Source organism: Primulina eburnea, chromosome 14 (genome assembly GCF_022965805.1).
Source record: "Primulina eburnea isolate SZY01 chromosome 14, ASM2296580v1, whole genome shotgun sequence".
NCBI lineage: Eukaryota > Viridiplantae > Streptophyta > Magnoliopsida > Lamiales > Gesneriaceae > Primulina > Primulina eburnea.
Window position 1 is genome coordinate 23,933,624 of NC_133114.1, and position 16,831 is coordinate 23,950,454.

Genomic DNA, 16,831 nt, shown 5'->3' on the forward strand with positions numbered 1-16,831 from the left:
ATTTTAAATTTATATTTAGAAAAATTTATGTTCTTTGGAGAATAAAATATTTATTATTATTTTTAATGTGTGTAAATAAAATATTGATTTAAAAAATTATAGTTAATAATTTATTCAATAAAATATTATTATTTTTTGAAATAAAAAGAAAAAAAGTGTATTTTAAATTGTATTAAAACAAAGTAATAAAATGATGATTAAAGAAATGATGATAAAATGAACTTATAGTTTGTCAAATTACTTATTTTCACAATTAATAAACTGATCGTAATAATTTTTATCAAACAAATTATAAAAACTTATAAACTCAAACAATTATAAACTAATTTTTTTTAGATTTTAACAGTAATGGGCAAAAGTTAAATACCCTCACTCCCTTTTTTGAATTAACTTGCAAGGGACTCCGATTTCCCGGTTTCCCCCTTGACGGCAGCCATGACTTCTCACGTTTTGCCCACGGCCGGAATTACACTTAGCACGAACCCACTTCTAAACTCTTCATCCTCTACTTTTAAGCCTTCTCTCAGCACCCATTTTCTATCTCCAATCGTGGGTGTCAGCGTCTCTGGTGACTTTTCGGGTCAAAGAATCTGCCCCGCTTCCCTCAAACCATCTTCCTCGACCTCTCGTGGAAGAAGAAGTGTCGTCACAAGGGTAATTAATCATATGAGTATGTTTTGCTATGTGGAGTGTGCTTATTATGTTGATTGGTGAAATGGGTTTCGGGTGATCTTTTTGGGCTCTTCGTTGAGAATAATGTTATGTTGCAGGTGAAATTAGGATGTATGTGCTGTAATTGGCGCTGTGATTTACGCTTATACTTTTTTTTTGAGGCAGTGGAACTGTAAAATGTTATTATTCTGATGATTGTTCCAAGGAGAGGATTCATAATTTTGTCATCAAGATTCATTTTTACACTAGATTATGGTGGTAAATTTTTTTGCTTGCTGTGTGTGTCTAGTTGGCGACCATTGGTGTCTTAGTTTGTACAAAATAGAGATGGTGAGAAGAGGAATTAAATGTCATGTGGATGAAATTTTGAGCGAGTCTCATGTGAGAACGTCTCACGGATCTTCATCTGTGAGACGGGTCAACTTTACCAATATTCACAATAAAAAGTAATACTCTTAGCATAAAAAGTAATACTTTTTCATGGATAACCCAAATAAGAGATCCGTCTCACAAATACGACCCATGAAACCGTTTCACACAAGTTTTTGCCTTAATTTTTTTGGCACTATTTTGAATTTAGTACCCTTGGTTTTAGTTCAGTTAAGGAGAAGTATTTTGTGCTCCTTATGGTTAAGAGGAAATTTATCGATGCAGGCGCAGCTAAGTAAATTCGTATATAACTGATCGAATTAGCTAGATAGAAATAGTTGGCTTCTAAAATAATCGAACAAAAGAATCAAAGAAACTCATGCATCACCTCAAAAAAATTTTATGGTGCAGTTGTCACTGAAATTGCTCATACTTGTATTTTAAACTCATTATCTCATTTTGTTTTTGCTTCTGTAATAAGTGTTTACGGTGCATAGAGAAGGGTATTTGTTTAGTTTTTTGAGTGATTATGCAACTTTTTCAGGATGTCAATAGTGGCTGCAATCACGGTTATAGACTGTTTTCTCAATTTGGTAGTAACTTGTATAGAAGGTTACCGCCCCTTACTATATGCACCCAGTAACCAAATTCAACTCTATTTATATGCATCTATATATACTACATAATAGGCAAAGCACGAGCATGTCAGATTGGTTTCTTTGGTGTGTCAAAGAAATTACTCTAAAATGCTCGTCATTTTGTGTATCTTCAAGAATGCTCTACTCAAACTAAATATTATCTATGTCAATATTGTATATAAGAATAATTGGTAATGAATCGATATCGTAAATAAGATATTTTAATTTAATTTTGCATTGTAATTATTTAATTTGATTTTATAATGTTATTAAATATGTTTTTAACAAAATTACATTATTCTGAAAACTAAAATATATTTTCATGTGCATCACGTGTGCTTTTCTCACTATTATTATTAATTATTCTAGTGCTTGTCTTGCTTATCTCACTTGTGATTGGCTCCAATTTGTTATAGGTTATTCCTTTCTCTAGGGGAAGTGCTTGGGAGCAAGCTCCACCAGATTTAGCATCATACTTGTACAAGAATCGGATTGTCTACTTGGGAATGTCTCTAGTTCCATCTGTCACTGAATTGATACTTGCAGAATTCCTTTACCTGCAGTACGAAGATGAAGAAAAACCAATTTACCTCTATATTAATTCAACTGGGACAACCAAGGTTAGACAATGCGTTTTTCTTTTAAAAATAAACCTAGATGGAACATCATTTACGTAAAGGGTAGTCATATGACATAAAAGTATTATGAAATAAAGTGAATGTATGTTTCAGAGTTGAGTGTTGTGTGCGATGTTGTAACACCTAACACAACCTGCAGCGGAATATATTTCAACACACAAAATTTTATGTAAATAAAGTAACACACAAAGAATTATGCACAAGTAACTTGTGCATAATTCTTTGTGTGAGGCTTCATGGCAAAAGATACATTAGAATATACTTTTAGTTTACACAAAAACAATACTAGTGAATAAAAGAAAAGATAAATCCCTTAACAGAGTGAGGGAGCAAAGTACATTCAAAACATTTATCAAACTAAATAACCAAAACTACAGATGCAACTTTTGTGAAGCCGAAAATCTTTTTGATGAACAACACACTAATCTGCATTCTGATTAGGTATTATGTCTGCTTATCTTCAACACTTCTCGATAAACCTTGAAATTCCAGAAAGTCGTAGATTAGAGAGATCCTCATCCATGTCTCTGATAAACCTTGAGATTCCAGAATGTCGTAGATTAAAGACGGAAATGACAACTTTGTTGATTTCAGTCCACCATTAGCAAATTTAAGAATTGTTTGGAACATCAGTTTCCCAAAATTAAAGGTACCTCCAGTACCAATTGCAAACAAAACAAATGTGTGTAACCACTGTTGTATTTGTGAGGGAGTCCAATTTCGGATGCTCGTTTTGTGCAACACTAAATAAAAAGACGTTAAAGTTGCTGCAGACTACCGTTTAGATGATCTGGAAAAATCTTAATCAGTCCGCAGGTGATGAGAGTTGTAACTTCATTGATATCCGGAGTCATTCCTTCTGTGTCTTCATCAGGTGTGTTGTAAAATGCATTGATAATTGAAGGATTGAAGTTGTAGACTCTATCACAGACAAACACTTGTCCAAACTTTGGGATCTATCATCACCCACACTGGATGAGAGATTTTAGAAAAATTCCAGATTTGGCTTTCTGCAAAATGGTGCTATTGCAGTCACCAGTCACCGTTGACAACAGCCGACAATGGGTCAGGAATAGAGTCGGATTTTGCTTCATCACTTAGGGAGATATTTAATCCCTTGTTTTTGTAAAGTCTGTTGGCACATTTATTAGCATAATGACCGAATCCATAACATTCTTTGCATTGAACCGAGCCTAGTTTCTTGACATCAGATTGAACCTTTCCATCGTTCCTCGGTCGAAATTTTCCTTGAGTAGGTGCAATCTTTGAGTTTTCTCAGAAGCATTAATGCTTGGAAATTTAATCTGCTAACCCGATTTCTTCTTATCTCTGATCTTCTTTAGGTAGTCTCCAAATTTCTTTGTAATCATGAGAAGAAATCTTCACATAAATCAGACTTGTTGACTTCCTGAGATAGTTGAATCAAGTCATTGTATGAATCATCAGAAACTTGAAAAACAATCGTTTTCCCTTTTTTTCCTGCAAATCCAGACTCATCTCAAAGGTTTAGAAGGAACTAAATAGATCGTCCAAACTACGCTTGGTGGTGTCCCGAGCTTCATCGATTGCACAAATCTTAATGTTGAAGTGTTCTGGAAGTGATCTTAAACCTTCCAGACTAACCTCTCATTAGAGATCGGGTCACCAAGACCAAAAGCTCCATTAGCAATGTGTCACAATCGGCGATCATAAACAGTGATAGACTCTGTTTCTTTCATTATCATATTTTCAAATTTTGAGGTTGGCACCCTTAGCTTGGTTCTCCGCATACTTTCAGATCCTTCACAGTGTCTTTGAAAGGCATCCCGAGCATCCTTGGCTGAGACACAATTTGTGATTACACTGAATATGTTTATGTTCACAGACGTGAAGATGGCATCGAGTGCCTTTGAATTGAAGTTCGAAATCTGAACTTCATCAGTCGTCCATGTACTTTCTGGTTTAAACATACTATCTCCATCTTCATCAACAGTTTTTGGTGGAGTCCAACTATCTATAACACGTTGTCATGCCTTTTCTTCAATGGATTTGATGTAAACCCTCATCTTGACTTTACAAAGTGCATAGTTGTATCATCCAGAACTGGTGGTCATAGTGCCGTGTTGAAAAGTGACACGTCCATAGTACTATTTCCTCTCAAAAAAAAAAAAAACCAGAATCTCACTTAGTATCATCAAGTGTCCGTTTGGATATTACTTGTAAAGGTAGTTGTATGACATAAAAGTATTGTGTAATAAAGCGACGGAGTGTTTCAGATAATTGTTTTGTGCGGTGTTGTAACACTTAACTCAACATGCAACTGAATATTTCAACACACAAAACTTCACGTAAATAAAATAACACCCAAAGAACACTTGTGCAATGCCTAATGTCAAAAGATTCACTAGAAAATATTTTCAGTTTACACAAAAACAATTCTAATGAATAAAAGAAAATCTAACTCCCTTCACAGAGTGAAGGAACAAAGTGGATCAAAAACACTTATCAAATTAAATAACCAAAACTAAGGATGCAGCTTTTGTGTAGTTGAAAATCCTTTTGATGAACAGCTTAGTAATTTGCACTATGATTAGGTGTTGTGTCTGTGTATTTTCAACACTTCACGTCAACACAACAATATGTCTTGGTTTGAGCACTTGATCTCTTCGTTGTAAATCTTCAATCTCGTGCTTGCTCCAGCATTGTCTCTCCTATTTCTCGCCATCCATCTTTCACAACATCTATCTTTTATATTTGTATGTTTCATTTGCCCTAGAGTTTATTCCATTAAAAAAATGCTACAAATATGAAAACGAGAGTTGTATTGAAAAATACTCTTTTAAATACTAGTATCATATATAGAGTTCTTATTATAAATATCTATGATCTAGAAGGACAGAACTCTATAATTCAATAAACATAATATTATAAAAAAGAAAATTTAAAAATGAATAAATTATATTCCTTTCAATTTAGTTTCTCAACAAAAGGGAAACATCATTTTGATTACTTTACCTAACAAATTCTGCAACTTTGCAAATGTACGTAGATACATTGGCACTTCAAGTCTTATCAGTCTACCATGTTGCTCTATTTTTTCAGAAAAGTAACCATAGCAATGTCATGCAGCGATTAAATCATGTCATTCTTAGGGACGCATTTCATTGCCATGCATTATTTGCCTAAGAAATTGTCTGTATATGTTGGTATCTACTCTTGTTTACCTGTAATTTGTACATTTTTCAGGGTGGGGAGAAGCTGGGCTATGAGACAGAAGCTTTTGCAGTATACGATGTTATGAGGTTATAAATCTTTACCTAATATTTAAAATCTCTGGCACAATTCTGATCTTGAACTAATAAATTTATTCCGAAATTTTGAATGACTATGTTAGCTTTTCGGGGGTTCGTTACCTCGGTTTTGTTTACATAATTTCGAATTTGTAAAACTTATAGGTATGTTAAGCCACCCATTTTTACGCTCTGTGTTGGCAATGCTTGGGGAGAAGCAGCTTTGCTATTGGCTGCTGGTGCTAAGGGGAATCGTTCTGCCTTACCATCCTCAACAATCATGATGAAACAGGTCACTTTAAAACACATTTACGTTTTGTTTGTAAACCCAAATATAGGGATTCTCATCTGACTTAGCTTCCAACTTCCAAGTAACTGGGCTAGTTTAAGAATGTTGCACAAAAATCATCTTTCCTTTTCTTTTATTTTTCTATGTTATGTTGTTTTGAGACTAATACAGGATACCTGTGTAATTTTACAGCCAATTGCCAGATTTCAGGGTCAAGCCACTGATGTAGAGGTTATGAGGAAAGAGATTAGAAATGTGAAGGCTGAGTTGGTAAGATTTGATAGTCATATTTGGCAATTGTTTCACTCATTTTGGGCCTTTGGCCCCTTGACAAAACCGAAAAAAGACCGTTTATTATCATTATTTTCTAAATATTTAGCTATAGACTGGCGAATTTCTTGGACTCCACCTTTCTGTATCCCTGAAACAAGAACCAACACAGTATTAGAACCTACCTATACTTAGCAATTTCATGTTTGATTTTGAAAGGTTAAGCTCTATGCAAAACACATTGGAAAATCACCGGAGCAGATTGAAGAGGACATAAGGCGTCCAAAATATTTTAGTCCGAGTGAGGCCGTGGAATATGGGATCATCGACAAGGTACTCCGAATAGTGGAATATTGTGCTTAGCCCTGAAATATCACTAGTTTACACGTTCTCCTATTATTTGTAGGTTCTGTACAATGAGAGGGGCGCTGAAGATAGAGGAGTTATGTCCGACCTCAAGAAGGCACAACTCATCTAAAGGTGTCGAAGTTCTTTATCCTATAATGAAGCAATGTTAAAGTGCTCAATATTGTACTTAATTTTAGCTTATTGGTACTTATTTAGAGTTACGAGTGTTACCTTCTGCGCCCCATAGCATTGACAATATTGTATATTTTGGGAGCACGAAAATACCATGTAGGGTAGGTTTGTAGTAATTGTTGTGTGAAGATAATGACGAGTTATTGCAAATAAACATGGAATAAATTTTGTTCTATTTTTTAATAAATGGATATGAAATTGGATCTCAGCGCCCCATAGCATTGACAAAATTGTTTTAGATTCGAGAAAAGAGCATATGTGCTCAATAAGGCTCCTGTGAAAGAGGTGGTTGGTGATGCTCTTGCTGAGGAATTGGATAAGCTTGAGAAATGGTGGGAACATGACTTGCAATCTAAGATGCAAGAGTTATATATCAGCTTCTATGTCAAACAAACTAAAGAAGATGTTTGAGGATGTTATAAATGTTACTGACATTGACGATCACCTGCAAGAGTTGTACAGTGCACAAACACATCCATTAAGGCATGTTACCGTCAAGGAGCTCATGACATCATGCCTATGAGAAGAGGCCTTGGTCCATGAGTATGGTGTGAGGATAATTGAGCTCATTGAAAAACTAGTGGGTCATGATCTTGTCATCCAAAACAAATTTTCCATAGACATTCTCATGTGGTCACTATCGTCCTCGTTTGATGGGTTTGGGATGAACTTTAAGATGAACAAGATAGAGGCTATCCTTGAAGAGCTAATCAATATGCTTACGTCATATAGAGTCACCATAAAAAAAGAAAAACATGTTTTCTTAGTGGACTCATAGCTTGAGATGAAGAATGGCCCACAAGAGAAGAAAATGAAGAGTTCTTTCCCTTTAAAAAAACTCATCAAGAAGGAAGCTCCGAACACTTCTAAAGGGTCCATAAAATCCGATAAAATAGAATATGTTTGCTTCTACTTCAAGAAGCTTGGACACTGGAAATGCAAATGAAAGGAATATTTACCGCATAATAGTTTTGGCAATGGTATGTTTTATATTGAAGTAAATGTCTGAATTAATTCAACTTCTTTGGTATTGGATATTGGATAGTTATCATCTTTGTAATAATTTGCATGTGTTGACAAGAAGTAGAAGACTAAAGGATCATGAGATTATCTTAATAATGAGCAACGGAGCAAGTTTTGTTGCAAATGCTATGTGAGACATTTATTTAATACTGAACAATCATTTAAGTTGTTTTTGCAAAATGTTTTATTTGTTTCTGATTTGATTAAAAATTTTATTTTCATTCATATGTTAGACAAAGATGGATTTTCTTGTTTATTTGCTAAAGGTATTTGCATTATTTACAAGAATAAAATATTAGAACATGCAAGTTAAAAAACGATCTCAAACTTAAAAATAAAAGATATTTCATTTAATAATGTCCAAATTAAAATGGTTTCAAAAACAAACAAAAGAAAGCAAAATAGCTTAAATCAAACTCACTTGTAGGATGCTAGACTATGATACATTTTTCAAAAAAATATACACAAGCTAGTGAGGGTATGTTTGATTTTTCAGACATAATTTTCTTAATACGCGTAAATCATTTCATAAAGGAAAGATGATCAAAGTCACTTTCCTAAGAAAAATGAAACTTGCACATGAGAGGCACGGGCTCGAACCCTCTCAGACATGAAACTTGCACGATGCGAACTGATCCATCAATGCGCTCTTTGCGAACTTTAGCGTCCGAGCGCCGTGAGAAGCTCGGGCCTGAGCCCTGTTGATGCATTACAACCTTACACCTCCATTTACCATGGGTTAACTTTGGCATGACTTTACTTGAACTAAAATTTAGCCAACACACACAATGATATATAAGGAAGATTTATGTTTCTTATTTTTCAAACTAGTATTTAACCCGTGCGATGCACGGGATGATATTATTAAACATTAGTAAAAATGAATAGATATTTAAATTGAAGAAAGTAATATAATTATAAAAAATAAAAATAAAAACTATTTTTTCGCTAATTTTAAAAGACTTTCTTAAATACAACGCATGTCGGTTAAATTTTTTGGCTAATAATCACTATCATATATCAAAATTTTAGATTGTGTTAGCCTAAGACAACCACCAACCTTAATATGTATTTAATTCTTTAATTTTCGAGAAGCTATATATTATTATTTTTTAACATGTGAAAAAAATATTTTTAAATTACATTCAATAAAATTAATGAGAAATACTTTTTTAAAAATTCAGTAATTTCGTCTAAATCCACATTCACAAACAATTTTGTGAAATGGAACTTGTTTGACATATTTGAATGAAAACAATAATTGTTTCATCAATATCTTTATCCAAATGAGTTGTTATTTTATATACAAAATCTCTTTATAATATACGCAACAACCTATTATTCCGAAAGAAAAATGAAACATGTGATCATAAGTAAATTATGTATAAATCCGAGAAGTTATTTTATTAAAATTTACTATTTGCATTCTAAAACAATGTCAATAAATTTTATAAGGTATCTTCTAATAAGATGCGTATTTTTTTTAGAATTGTTTAATGCATTTTCATTATGGAACATTTTATACTATCATGTATCCATGAACTTTGTAATATAGAATAAAATTATCACATTAGTAATACGTAATAATTAAATTTTTTACAAATAGAAGAATAATATTTTTTACTTCTCGATCATGAAATAAAGATTTCAGACTTAATGTCTCGTTGTTTTCATATGTAGGTAGTTAGTTAATAACAACGAACAAATCTAAATTTAAACATTACATCTTGGAAGGATTCAACTCATATATGATGCTGAAAAAGATGAGTTATTTCAGAATTCAATTTTAGAGTAGATAAATTTAGTAAGATAAATAGAATAAAATTGGTTTCTAATATAATATACAATATTGTATTATTTATAATTTAAAATTCAAATAAGGCATCCCAATGAACAAAAATTATATATTGGATGCTTTTGACAGAATCATACCATACATTAGCTCTTTCAAATTATGGAAATCTCGAATTGCATGCATTGTGTGTCAAACATTTCTGATTATTGAGGGTAATATATATGTTTATTAAGAGTAATTTAATATCCATTTGAAACTCTTTTGAATCTATCACTTTTAATTTTCTTGTGCTCTCTTATTTGAATTTTAAATAAGACAATTCAAGATATACAATATACATATGATTTTGGAATAAAATTACAATGCATTAATTATTTCAAATTAAGGTAATTTCGAAATAATATGCATTTGAGATAAAAAATTTATGATTATTAAATGATAATTTAATATCCATAAGAAAACCTTGTTATAGTGATAACTTTTAACACTCAATCAATTTTATTTTTAGAAAAATTAAATAAACTAATTAAATATTTTATTTCTTTTTTAGTAAGTAATTTGAGTAGGAAATTACTGAAAATAGCAAAATATATTTTTTTAATAATTACTTCATGAGTGATATTGAACATTACAATCATTTGTATTTTAAATTTATTTATACAGTTCTTAATTAAATTTATTGATATAAACAATGCAAAAATTTTAATGTAGTTAAGTTTTCAATAGAGCTTAGTTTCAATTTGAATAAAAAAAATAAAAAAACATATAATACATAAATTATATTTGAATTAATATAAAAATTAATTAAATTAAAAATTGAATTAAATGAATTGATATAATCAATGCAAACAATAATTGAAGTGATCATTTATTGCAGTACACATATTCTAATATTCATGATATATCTTTTCTTTTTTAGAAATGATATTTTGGCGGGAACTTTCAAATTTTGGCAAGTTCCCACGATTTCATTTATTGCCTTAATTGCTCTTTCATTACTTTAACAATTAATTCCTCATTAACTGAAAATCGGTTCTAATCGAATTAATATTAAAAAATTGTCTACTTGAAACACATATTCCAATTTTCAAGTCGATTTCCACTTTCGTCAAAAAGATAACATTCGATTAATTTATCGAATGTTAGGGGGCCTAATTAAACCCATTTCCAGCATAGTTTTCCTCTTATTTGTTTAATTTTTTTAATTATATGTTCAGCATGGTTTTAAGAATATATTATTTACATTATTTAATTTGAGATACTCGGAGTAATTATCTTTAAAAAGTTTCTGCAAAATATATATAATCACAATATCCTTATTTTATATAACGAATAAAACTGAAATTTCATTTACGGGAAAAAAAATTGACCATATAATTCTTTATATAAAAGTATAATATAATTAAACTTATATGCACAATAATCTATTCTATTTTATTAAAGTCGAGGATACGATAGTAACCACCTAGAAAAGACATCAACGTTTTCTTCCAGCTTTACTCTTATATGATACTAATATTACAATTTTGTTATTTATTTTTTAAAAAAAATTCAACACACACTTCTATTTTTTAATTTTTTTTATTTCAAAAATTTAAATATCAATTTAATCTCTCGTAATTTGTCAAATTTTACTTTAGTTCATCGATAATGATAAAAAAGACTTTACAGTATTTATTATATATGTAAATCGCCAGTCATTGTCACTGAATGCACAGGTAAGAACATGTACATGTGGCTATGAATCCACACGACCTTTATCCTTGGCCGAGGATGTCGCACAATTATGTTTCCACGTGTGATAAAAGCGGTGGTCCTCGTGTGGGAGAGTGAAATGAGTGCTTTTTGATTTTTTTTTATTTTTTTTTAATTGTTAAAATGAATGGCCAGATTATTCTGGCGGTTATTAAATCCCAAAATTTAAAAATATGAGAACGGCTAGGATGATATATCGTTGCACATTAACGGTCAGATAATTCTCAACTTTTAATTAAAAATAAGAAAAATCTGAAGAAAAGAAATCTGATTTTTTTTGTGAAAACTCTTAAAAAAATCACCAACGATCATATTCTTGAAATCCAATCATGTTCCTATAAATTAACTTTATTATACCTTAAAAAATCACAATTTCTTCTATTTTCATTCCAAAAAGTAAGATTTCTTATTATTTTATTTCATTTTCGATTCAAATATAAAAATCTAGTTTCATCAAACTCTATTTAATTTAATTCTCAATCCTCTGTTGGTTTTGTCAAACCTCAGTTCACTTCCAAACAAATATTGGAGTATATGTTCAACTAAACTAATTTCTCTCATTCTTCCATTGAAGTCTCTCCTCTTACTTTTGAAACCACGTCTTTTAAAGCAAGAAAAAAAGGGAAGAACGACGTTGTGCAAGCTGACAATGGGGTGAAAGAATCGCAAGGAAACATTGGACGAAGACATTAGATAAACATCTCACAAGGCATGATATAACACTTCCACCAATTTGACAGTTGACAATGATCAGAGCAACACTAGTTTATGTGGATTGGTTTGGAATGAATATGATCATGAGTTTCCAAAGGGTGGAAAGTATTTACACGTGACAACGTCTACCAACATTTCACGGATGTTCTGAAACGAATATTTGATTTCCAAAACAAAATAAATGAACTAAAAGCACTCAACTAAAGCACATCTAGTATATATTTTATTTTAATTGCAATTCAAAAAATTCATAATTTGTCTTTTTTAGTATGTCGAAGCTCAAACAAAGCAAGATGATGGGAGTCCATGGTCCGATGAAAAAAAGCTTGGTTGCTCCTCACCGATCAACCATAATATAAGATATTGTCGTTTGAAAAATTCAAAAGATTTCGAATAATGCTACCAAGAGTATGAAAATATTGATGACATAGCATCTCCATACCCTCTTATATACCCACCGCCGACGAAAAAGACGACGTGCAGAAACTGAGCAAAACCATTAAAAAATTGAAAAGAAAAACCGTGAAAGGAGAATGATCAAAAGATCCAAGTATCATGTGGGATTTTCTAAAAAATGCAACAAGCGCAACTGGAAAGATAACCAAAATATTGTGCAATAAAGGAAGCTAAGATTGCTCTAATAAAATTTCATTATGCAAAAATTGAGCAATATTGGCAAAGAAGAACGAAAATAAAGGAGAGAGCGGAAAAGAAGGAAGAAGGAAGAATGGATAATAGATAAATATGTTAACTATCCAAGGCTAGGTGACGTGTAAATACACGTCAATTTTTTATGATTATACAAATACAAATTATTCGTAAAAAATCTAGTCAGTAATTTTTATATTTCATAGTAAGAATTTGTAATTTTATTTTATTTTTGATTTTTTAAAATTACATGTACTTTTTGAAATTTAAATTACTGTAGTTTTAATTTTTTTTAATTATGTGAAATTATATTATTATTTTACATATAAATTTATAAAATAAAAAAAATTCATATTTAACTTCTTCCCACCACTAAAAAACATAATATAAAAGCAAAAACTTACGTGAGATAGTCTCACGAGTCGTATTTTGTGAGACACAAATATCTTATTTGGGTCATTCATACAAAAAGTATTACTTTTTATGCTAAAAGTATTACTTTTTATTGTGAATATCGGTAGAGTTTATTCGTCTATAAAAATTCATGAACCGCCTCACAATAAACCGACTCTAATATAAAATTATCAACTAATTTCATCTCACAGTTTAAATATTGAAACGACATGGTGTCGTCAAACAGGCAGTGTCGTCCCACAGACAGTTGTGGGTATAAAGGGAAATAGATAAAGGAAAGGCGGGAGAACATTTGCAGTCCGCAAACCCCCAAAATAGTGCCCATAAACCCTAAATTTGAAATTCGAGCTCCCAGTCAGCATAGACGGAGAGCAGGAATGGAGGAAGAGAAAGAAGATCCGTTTGCATCAATAATTAAGTTCTGCAAGCCAACTGTTTCGCAGGAGGCGAAGCTCCGAAACTGCCCCTTGGCTCGAGAATCGGAGAATTTTTTGGACTCAAATCCGGACCCATTAATGTCGTCTCCGGAATCGACGCAACCCGAGCCCATCAGAATTGTACTGGTTTCCCTTCCTGATAGCCGCGACAATTCAGCTGATCGAAATAGCCCAAGAGAAGATGACGCTGTGTTTCACACCCCTCCTGAGGAACAGAACCCGGACGAGTCTTCTTCCGATGGTGCAAGGAGCGTTGATTTGAATGCTAGGTTTGGTAAACAGAAACGAGTTGGGACTTCTGAAGGGGAGATGGATGATGATTTGATTTCCAAGAAAATCAAGGTCTGGGAGGAATTGAATGGTGACACGGTGCCTATCGATGACACGGAGATGATTACGACGGAATTAGATGAAAATCAGGACGAAAGAAGTCTCCCCGAAACTGTTGATGTGGTGATTACAGATTCTGGTGACGATTCACTGGAGAAGATTATAGAGGATGTTTTAAGGGATGCAAAACAAGTAGAACAGAGAAAATTGGAGGAAACCGGGGGGGTTGTTGAAAATTGTGTGCACAAATTTGATGCTAGTAATGAAAGTGGTGAGTTGATGACATGTGAATATGCGGAGAATGTGAAGATGAATAAAGATGAAATACCTCATAAAAATAGGGCATCTTATGGGACTTTGGGTGGTAGTAAAGCTGTAGGTAATGGATGTGTTGAAAAGAGAGACAATGGAGTGGATGGGGATGAAGAATTTGATAATATTACTAAAGATCAAAATGCGACTAAAGAAACGCGTGAGGATGCAGGTTGGAGAATAGCTAGTAAAAATATTGAGGATATTAACAAGTTTAGGTATGTAGGTGATCGTGACAATGGGGGACATATAAATAAAAGGGTTGGTGCCATTGGTGGTGGTGTTGGCAGGAAACGTAAGCTGCCGATATCTATCAAGGGAAAAGAGAAGAATGTGGGAGGCGAAGATGTGATCGCGAACACTGTGGGAACAAAAACTCAATTGTTAAAGGACTTTTTGAATGCATTTAATTTGGTTGTAGGAGCTGCGGGCGATGGCTGTGATGATAAAGATTTTTTGGAGATCGCTAAGAGCCGGGGTATGACATTTCCTCGGCCAAGATGGTGGCCTTCTGAGAGTGATGGAGACTTATAATTTGGCCTTAGTGTTAGTTATCTGCATATTTCTGTTGATAAATTTGGCAATATCTTGTGGATTTAGGTGAATAAATTCATTTTTCTTCATAGAAATGGTCATTTGGAATGCCAAGTGGCAATCTTTTTTACTGATCCACCTCTTTGAGATTTGAGGATATGACTTAGGAGGCAAGCACCTCTGGTTTTGGATTTATTGCTGTTGCACTAGGAAAGGAAGGAAATCACAGCTAGATGTGATTTAAAATCACTTGTATCCCCTGTAATTACTTGGTGACCTAGGAACAGTTTTCGTGATGGTGGAAATTGTGGCTTAGCCTCCTCCACTTTATGTTGCACGCACTGTAAATTTCGGTGTGGTGTGTTATATAGAAGGCAAATCACTTGGTTCTTGTGAAATCTCTACACATAGCCACATGCATTTGTTTGATTCATCCAGCATTTTTTTTCCAGTTCTTGGTGAATCCTTTGAGTTATTTATTAATCTTCACTCTCTGAGTTCTGGAAACATAAGTTTTCTCACAGATTTTCCTTGTTTTGTACCCAATGAGTGGGTGGAAGAGACATTTCATACAATCTGAAGTAGTTTCTCCAGGTATGAGCAAACTTCATCTGCTCTTTTAATGATGTGAAGGGTTTCTTTTTTGCATATTTTTGAAAATCAATACCATGTTTTTATGTCCATGGTCTCCCTCAGATTCACCTCAAATTGACTTCAATTTCGTATTTGTATCGCATATTTACTACTGCTCGTGGCATTTTGCACCAAATAATATATTTCTTTAAAATCGGTGTAATTACTGCTATGCTATACGGCCAGGTGTCTACTCAAAATCCAATCTCATGGGCCCCTACATTCTATGATTCCATGTATCGATCAAGTGCCAATATTTGTCTTTATAATTCACCCGCATGCAGACGTAGTGTGAATCACCTGTGTACATTCACATATATTTTCACATTTTCGTGTATTTCCTGGTGCTATATTTAATCAGATACACATTATGATTCCTAGCATGTATTTACAATATTAGAGGCATTTACAATATTAGAGAGACGATTTGAGTTCGATCTTGTTAATATATATATATATAATTGCATATTTTCATCCTTTTTGTCGAAATGGGCATGTTGGATTGAATAATTTAATTTCAATAAACAATTTGAAATGACACCAATAATTGCAAATTTGAAATATCTTGATTTTGTTTAAACAAATGCCTTAAAATTAAAGATAGGATTTGAAATCTATATATTTGATAGTTAGCCAAACCATTTGAGTTGATTTGTATTATGGATTTGAAATCTAAACCTATCAAATTCTTCCATCCAAATGAATTCTTATGTATGGTAAGATTTAGTATATAACCTTAACAAAAATTTCAATTTTAAAATATAATCTCCTGCATGTATAAAGATCATGAATAAAAAAAAATGACCTGACTCATGTTCTAAATTGTACCGTTAGAGATGCCCATGAAATCAATTGTTAGCACACAAATAAAGATTCGTGAAATCGTCTCACAAAAATTCTATTGTGAGACGGTTTCACGAATCTTTATCTGTGAAACGGGTCAACCTTACCGATATTTACAATAAAAGTAATATTTTTAGCTTAAAAAGTAATATTTCTTTATGGATGACCCAAATAAAAGATCTGTATCATAAAATACGACCTGTGAGATCAGTCTCACACAAGTTTTTACCATTTAACAATGTATGAATCTCGTAGAAAAACTATTTTGGTTATTTTAATGAGTTAACTAAAATACCCTAAATTCTATTTATAGACAAATCTAGAGAAGGCCTTGATATTAACAAACTATTTTAAATTTAACTTCTAAACTTTTCCCCAATTATAGATTCCATATACTTTTTCATTTTTCTGCATTTCATTTTGTTTTCAAATTTTCATGTAAATAAAATTTGAATATTAATTTTCTCAACATAAATAATTTTTTAGGTCTTGTCATTATATTACATAATATTTATATATTATACGATATGATGCACACCTACCGTATATGTACGTGCATGACAGATATTTTATATATATAGATATAGATATATGTATGTTATGTTTTTCAAATAAAAGAAAGTGACTTGTTCTACATTGACTTTTTGCTCCCCGCAATTAATAATTCCCCTACCAATTTCTCGGTGCTATTTCCATGGTCTACTTGCT

At 32.3% G+C, this 16,831-nt stretch overlaps 2 protein-coding genes across 2 annotated transcripts; both read left to right on the top strand.

Annotated features, from left to right (window-relative positions):
• Positions 1 to 360: 360 nt before the first annotated feature.
• LOC140811912 (ATP-dependent Clp protease proteolytic subunit-related protein 4, chloroplastic) lies at positions 361 to 6,893 on the top strand. Its single transcript, XM_073170037.1, has 7 exons — positions 361 to 654; positions 2,096 to 2,299; positions 5,543 to 5,598; positions 5,752 to 5,878; positions 6,068 to 6,145; positions 6,365 to 6,478; positions 6,552 to 6,893. Exons 1-7 carry the CDS (start codon positions 436 to 438, stop codon positions 6,621 to 6,623), a joined length of 870 nt encoding a protein of 289 aa, XP_073026138.1. The 5' UTR covers positions 361 to 435; the 3' UTR covers positions 6,624 to 6,893.
• Positions 6,894 to 13,277: 6,384 nt separating this feature from the next.
• On the top strand, positions 13,278 to 15,703 carry LOC140813157 (uncharacterized). The gene is made up of 2 exons (XM_073171612.1): positions 13,278 to 15,241; positions 15,467 to 15,703. Exon 1 carries the CDS (start codon positions 13,412 to 13,414, stop codon positions 14,645 to 14,647), a length of 1,236 nt encoding a protein of 411 aa, XP_073027713.1. The 5' UTR covers positions 13,278 to 13,411; the 3' UTR covers positions 14,648 to 15,241; positions 15,467 to 15,703.
• The last annotated feature ends 1,128 nt before the right edge of the window (positions 15,704 to 16,831 follow it).